Genomic DNA, 7,271 nt, shown 5'->3' on the forward strand with positions numbered 1-7,271 from the left:
AAGGCAGGGATGTCGGATAATGCGGAAAACGCTGCAAAAACAAGTCTTCGTCGCGAGGAAATCGCAAGTATAATTAAATGAAAAAATACGCACGTCGTTGGTTACTAAATTAAAAACCCGTAATTTTTATTCAGTACTCAGGTGGTTTTAAAAAACTATCGTTTCCATAAATATCCGTATACCAGTGCCGATAATGATAAAATAAAATTGATCGCATAAAAATGGGACGGTTAATTTGCGAAGATGATATAGAAAAACCAAAGCTAACACAAAAGATAAAAATCAGAATAAAATTAATTTGAATTCACTCCTTGATAGTTGTCTTTAACATCTGCCGCCGGCGTGTAGTACTGCCAAGAATAGGAAAACCCAACTTCAATGTCCCATTCGGAAAAAAAAGTGGATTCAATTGGTTGTTACGATAGGTTTAAATGCGTGGAAAAATATCGCAATTACGGGGTCATTACGTAATTGATTTTGCCGTAATTACGGAATTGATTTTTGTCAATTACGTGCAAACCTACTCGGGCTGAGTTTACTTGACGGGTGACTGCGCAACTAATATGAAATAACGATATATGTTTTGTCAGCTTATGTTTCGCGATGACAAATTTATCAGAATATCAAATAGACCTCGAAGATACACATCGTTCGCTTACAAGTTGCAGACATTTTATAGATACTTATTTGACTTTTAGTTGAGAGACAAGGATTTCGCTTTGAACAAATTTATATTCAATGATTGAGGAATAAAAACTTCATTCTGATAAACAAAATTGCTTTGGAAAATTTGAACTTTAAAAAAATGGATTAAAATATGCACATGCAATACGGCGTTATTTTAAAAATCAAACTTGAATATGAATTATAAATATAAATCTGGGAACACCCACCGCTTCCGCGGATGGAATATTACATATATTATTGATGAATGAAATATTATAACTATATATAAAATATTTCATGAAAATATGCAGAAAAGAAAAAAAATACGGATTATAAAATGCTCGATCTGGGGTCTCTTTCATAGAGAAGGCATGGAATAATTTAAAGAAGGCAGATAAATAAAGAATAATTTGGAAGGCAGATAACATGTGTTTATATTCGTCATTATTCATCAATGAAAAAAATGATTAATTTAAAGAGTTGAAAAAAAAAACAACAACACTCCCGACGTCCAAACAGACCTACAGACCAGCAATTACGTGCCAACAGGGTTAAGCAAATGATAAAAATATTCATTTGCCCTCTTCTTGCTTGACAACACATATGTTTAAAGCTGACCAGGAACTTATACCGAAATCATCGAATAGACTACATAAGCCATTTAGAATAACCCTATCAATATTTGGATGGCCATTAGTGGCGCCGAACCTTTTCTGTGGTCGTTTCCTTATTTAAGACGGAGGTTGTGATAAAGCTTTTTAATATAAAAACAACGGCGTTGGGAGATTTATTTATGAACTATCAAGTCAAATCTAGAATCCAGGTCAAAATTTGTTGCCATAAAGCCAATCCTTCTCAGTCACAATTGGTTGCTTGTTGAGAGTTTTTTTCCTAGCTCTTTCGTTGCCATAGCATAGAGCTATTGAAACTTGGGACTAGTGACCAATGAGAAAGAGTTCTGCGCTCTAGTTCAGGACATATAATAAATATAAGTAAAGAGTAATGTAACGAACTCGGACACATAATTTTTTCAAAAAAACAAATACATTTTGTTGCATTAGCCAAAACAAAAAACAGCGCTGTTGAGCTTCATGCCCATAAATATAAGCGCAGCTCCCTTAACTTGACAATGGAGTTTGGAGTAATATTATTTTGAGTGAGACCATGTGACTGGCTTTACTTAATATTTTCGCACCAAGTTAATAAACTAAAAATTTTGAATATGTTTATAAACGAATAGTATATGCTTGCATATCAGTCAAGCCTTATGAATAGCCAATCTAGAAAGGGAAGAGTAATAGGAGACCAATTCAGGGTCGCCGAGTTGCGTTGTTTTTGAAAACTCAATGAAGGATGGAAATTTAATTTCTTTTTCCTGGCTGACTAAATGAACCAATCTGTCTTGAAATTCGAATATTATTTACAGAAAAATTATTTAGAATACAATAGGGTTTTTAGACTTTAATTCTCTCGTCTAATTTTTGGCAAATTTCAAAATTTAACTTTTTTCTAATTTTTTCATCGTCAATTTTTTTCTATTTTCCGCTTGTCTCAACAATGACTATGTTATGTAACAGTTCATCAGTCGCCATCTTTGGTCGAAACCAGTATTGAGGGAGATTTAAGTAGAGAGTGTGAACCCCGAGGGAAGTATAATTTACTTTTGGGTAAGAACCCTCGAAATGGAATAAATATGAGTTTCTGAGTGTTGCTAATCGTACATTTTAATCTATGCTCTCATATATAATCAAGACAATTAAGTATACGCACATAATATTATAATAGTAAAATAAATATTCACACCATTTTATTTGACCGACGCATATATATATACATGCATTGTAGTATCAGCATTTTACTCCTGATAAATACTTTCGGTTTCAATGGAATTATATTCCTATAAAATGCAGTCAAAGCGCTCGAGCGACGTTGAAGCTGTCAAATAAAAAGAATGATCAACTATCCCATAAAAAGTGCTTTTTGTTTTTCATATCAAAGGTAATAAACCAGTTTTTATTGTAGTAAGAGTCGTAACTCTATGTTCCTCCAATCTCTTTTATGTAACAACATTGGTCCCACCGTGACTGTGGGTCTCTACCCTTGCATTGTCAGTTGCCATCACATTTGCTCTCGGTCCAGTGTGGAGGACATTCGATATGTTGATTGGTCCAGTACCTGTAAATAGTAATATTCTGTTACTTTCGAAAATGAAATTTTTTTATATTTGTTTTTAAAATTGGTTGAAAATGAACATGGATGACATCACATGGGCACAATTCGCCCAACTGAAAACTAATTTGTGGTTAAGTACTTGGCATTGTGAAATTTTTGCATATGGATGACACCACATCCTATATTGACTGGTAAAAAAAATTTCTAGTATCATGTTAACTCACCCCTTGTTTGAATCGGCCATTCTACGGCCGCCATTAGTCTCGTTTCGGCTTCTTCGTTTATTTTCACATAGTAATCGGAATCTATGACTCCAGTATATTCCCGGGGACGAGGGAGTGGTTTGAAACAAACCACATGTTTGCTTGTTTTGAAAATTTGTCTGTTTATATCGAACTGCGAAGATGGACATCCTTCGGATATTCTCGTTTGCTCTGGTTCCGTGCACTCAAATCGAAGATTGACTTGAGTACCCAGACCTTCGTGAATTTCATGTGAGGGCCCCATGAATTTGACGAAGTTTTCTTCCTGCAGAATTTCTTTCATGAATCGTTGCGTTCTCTCATCTTTGCTAAATACTGAAGCGATCTGAGCGGTTCTTTTCTGAATATATACGTCATTAATGAGATGAAACGTACCATCGTCGACTAGCTCTGGGGAAACAGTCACTGCCATGCCACAGAAATGTGAAACAGTGAATCGAATCTTGTTGGTATTACCTAACATTGCCGTGGATATTTTTCTCCAGTCTGATTCTCTTTTTCTTATTTGAATATCAACTGGAATGGTTTTGTCTTCCCGAGCGCTGAAACATGTGTTCATTTCTACAGTTACGGGTTTGTTGAATTTCATGGAAGGTTTGCAAATCATCACAGGTGTTATAGGAAAGTCGAGACTCAATAATCTATCCGATGTTTCCAGCTCGATAAAACCAGGCGAATTCTCAGGATCACTGTCTACAGTTAAGGTTACTTCAGTTTCTTCATCCAAAGCTGAAGGAGGGAAAATAAGTCGGCATCCCAGCAGATTCATTTCTCCGCCGTCTGGCGAAATTATATGTCTTACAGAGTATTTTTGTTTTATTTTCCGATCAAATTCTGTATCGATGCGCCTTCGGAAACCAAGGTTTTCCTCAGAAGCGAAACATTGACGGGAGTAGAAGGATTGATATCCTCTTGGAATGGCGCATGCAGAAAAATATTTTTTCGTAGTTCCGAGTTCTCGAATCACTTTCCATTGATTATTCTCTTCGTCATATAGTTCTATTGAAAGACTTCCGTCCTTCTTTGCTCCCGTCACATATAATTTGTTGTTGACCACACAAGGGCTCAGGAATACGCGTGGATGACACAAGTTTGAGATTCTAGTCCAGCAATCAGATTTTGGATTATAGCACTGAACTATACCTCTCGGTTCTCCAAAATAATCGAGCCAGTCATCAGCTCCTCCGACCATAAAAACCATATTATGGAACACAGCACAATCCGCCATATCCTGCTGCGGCATTTTAGCAATATCTGACCAATTCTTTTCGACCCCATTAAATCGTTTTCCTACTCTATTCATACCATCCAATGCATAAATGCTTTCATTTGATGCAGCGACACAAAATCTTGTTTCTAAATCGCATCCTTGTAAGGTATCTGACCACGAATCCGTGACAGGATTATACATCAATAGCTCAGATCTTGAAATAAAAGTCAAACAATCATGGAAGGCCACTGCTCTAGTGACACTGTGAAAACAATTATTAAAGTTGACGAGTCTAACGCTCTCCGGAATGTGCAATAAATAGTCCCAATTTCCTTGCTTAGTTAATTTTATTATTCCCCTTACATTTATTCCGTATACGTTTTCACCTATGTTGATTATGATTATTGGGGAATTCTTCTCCGTTTGTGATAATACAAAAGTCGATGCACTCGAGAGATCACAGATGTATCCTATGCCTGATAATGATTCTACCACGAATAAATCTTGTTTTGTGTCCTCCAGCATGGAATTAGTCCTCGTTATCGAACCTTCGGACGCCAACTTTTGCAAGATTTCACGAGAGTTTTCTAGTTGACTAACGGCGGGGTCCGACTGCAACGATCGAACGGTAGGAGATGAAAGAAGTTGTAGATTGATATGTTTGGAAAGGCCTGGTAGCAAATCCAATCTTTCTGATTTGTGCTTCACCCATTTAAGTATTGCTTTAGCCTTGTCGTCTGCACTGCACTCTGCCACTCGTATCAGATTTTCGATTTCATCTTTACTGAAATCCAATATCTCTTTTCTTCTGAGAACAAGTGGTGCGTGGATCGTCAGCAACTTCTCAATCTCTGAATTCCAAATCTCGTTATTGACTTTATTATACTGGGCGTTCAGACTTTTCAGGATGAAGCAATTGTTCAAATCAATTTTGTCACATAAATCTCCAACTTCTGAAATTGAAGAGAAAATTTGACTGACAGCAATTACTTTTAGCTCACATTCGTTCTCGAAAAACGGATCATTTGCAACTATATTGACAAGGAACTCAAACGAAGAAGTCTTTCTAATAACAGTCAGTAAATCTTTGAACAATGCGTTTGCGTTGTCTTTATTTTCCATCCAACGTTTCATTGCTTCCCATCTCCTTTCCGAGCACAGCAATCTCGATTTCACATATATTTTTAAATCTTTTTCGGATACGAACTTGAGCTCATCATCATCATCATCAATCAATTTATCTATACCGTTTGTACAATAAATACGGTAATCACTATCGAATGTTTCATTGGCGTCATATATACATGTGTCCAGCAATGCAATGCAACTTGGAGATTGTTGCACCAACTTTTCTTTTTCAATTTTCTGTTGAATAAATCTGATTGAGAGCTCCTTGAGCTTGATCAATTTAAACAAACGAGAAAAATGTGCACGTCTCTCAAGTTTGAAATGAGCCCACGTCGAAAGTAGTTCGTACTTTACCTTATCAGAAATGCAGTTATTCATCTTTGCTTCCAATTCTTCAGGAGTGTCCTCGCTGAAAGCTTCGTAACTAGCGCACTTAGAAACTTCCTCAATATTGTCGAGAATGAATTGATTAATAAGCTCTAGTGCCTTTTCGTCAATGCCAAGAAATTGAGTAGCCAACTTTTTTAATTTGATGCAATTGCTCGCTGTGATACTTTCTTTCAAGTTTTCTGTGTTTATAAATACGTGCTTTGAGACTATATTTATCATCGTACGGTTGTCAAAAATATCGTCATCCAGAACTGTCGACAGAAGAAATGGAATGGGTAATTTCATGACCTTTAGTGCATCATCTAAGACTTTGACCAAATCTTCTTCGTCCCGGTTGGTTTTGATCCAAGTTGTGACAGCCGACCAAGATACTTGTGAACTTACACTACTTTCAACTAAGTAGTAGATAAGGTCACTTCGGCTGATGGAAGGAAATAGATCCGTAGTCACTATTACTTCGAATTTATCAACCGCTAGTTTCTTTGCCTTATTTCTTACATGAGGGTCATTGTGAATCTCTGCAAAATGAGCAACGACCAAACAGTTTTCCGGAGACAAATTGGTTTGCAGGAAACGGAAACAAAGCTTTCTTAAAGCGTCAATTTGCAGAATGCTTGATACATGGAGAATATCCTGACAATTTTCATTGTTTATATCTGTATCTCCCGTGTATAAGAACTCTATGCATCGGCTCATAGGTTCAGCGTCAACCTCTTTTATTTCCACGACACCTTGCTCAACAACTTTCTTATCATGAAGAAACATGGCTTGAAAATAATCCGATCCTGCAGCCAAAAAACTTCGATGAACTGGGAATATTGAACTTTTAACTTCAATATTAAAATCCAAGAGCAACTCAGCATCTTTCATTTTCGAATAAGAATCCAATATTTTTGATTTATGCTCAAGGGTAGCTTCGGCCCGAAACTCATCCATTTTACAGTATAAATTTGTCCTACAATAATTGATATGAATACCCAAATAAATATAAATCCCTCATATTTACCCCGTAATGCTATCAAATAATACGGTAAACTAAGAAATTTCAGTATTTTGAACGAAGGAAAAGGGCACTCCCGAAGTATGTGAAACAAGATGACGGACAACGGAACGTAGTATGTGTACCAGGTTAGGCCATGATTTCTGGTACAACGGAGTCACTTGGCTAGTCGCCGAACACGTAATAGAACTAAAATAAGGAAGATTGAATTAAAATTTATGGCCTAACTCTAACCTGGTACACATACTACATTCCGGTATCCGCCATCTTGGTTCACATAAATCGGGAATACCAGAAAAAGTGGCCTAAACTACGAATTGTAACCTGGTCTGGCCTGAATTATGTGTCCTAACTTGCCAGCGGGTGATATTTTTAGAACCTGAAAGCATCGGCTGATCCGCCATAAAAAAAAAATATACTGGTAAAAAAAAATTGCTATTGT

At 36.5% G+C, this 7,271-nt stretch overlaps 1 protein-coding gene across 1 annotated transcript; it reads right to left on the reverse strand.

Moving 5' to 3' along the window:
• Positions 1-531: 531 nt before the first annotated feature.
• LOC144421099 (uncharacterized) lies at positions 532-6,811 on the reverse strand. The gene is made up of 2 exons (XM_078111324.1): positions 3,063-6,811; positions 532-2,841 (listed from the first exon to the last, which is right to left on the reverse strand). Exons 1-2 carry the CDS (start codon positions 6,763-6,765, stop codon positions 2,723-2,725), a joined length of 3,822 nt encoding a protein of 1,273 aa, XP_077967450.1. The 5' UTR covers positions 6,766-6,811; the 3' UTR covers positions 532-2,722.
• Positions 6,812-7,271: the final 460 nt, after the last annotated feature.

The sequence above is a fragment of the Styela clava genome, chromosome 3 (genome assembly GCF_964204865.1).
Source record: "Styela clava chromosome 3, kaStyClav1.hap1.2, whole genome shotgun sequence".
Lineage (NCBI taxonomy): Eukaryota > Metazoa > Chordata > Ascidiacea > Stolidobranchia > Styelidae > Styela > Styela clava.

Excerpts from the sequence above, each read along its gene's own strand:
- LOC144421099 (XM_078111324.1), bottom strand. The coding sequence starts at position 6,765 with ATGGATGAGTTTCGGGCCGAAGCTACCCTTGAGCATAAATCAAAAATA. Across the intron at positions 2,842-3,062 it reads ATGGCCGATTCAAACAAGGG|GTACTGGACCAATCAACATA; the intron begins GTGAGTTAACAT and ends TACTATTTACAG.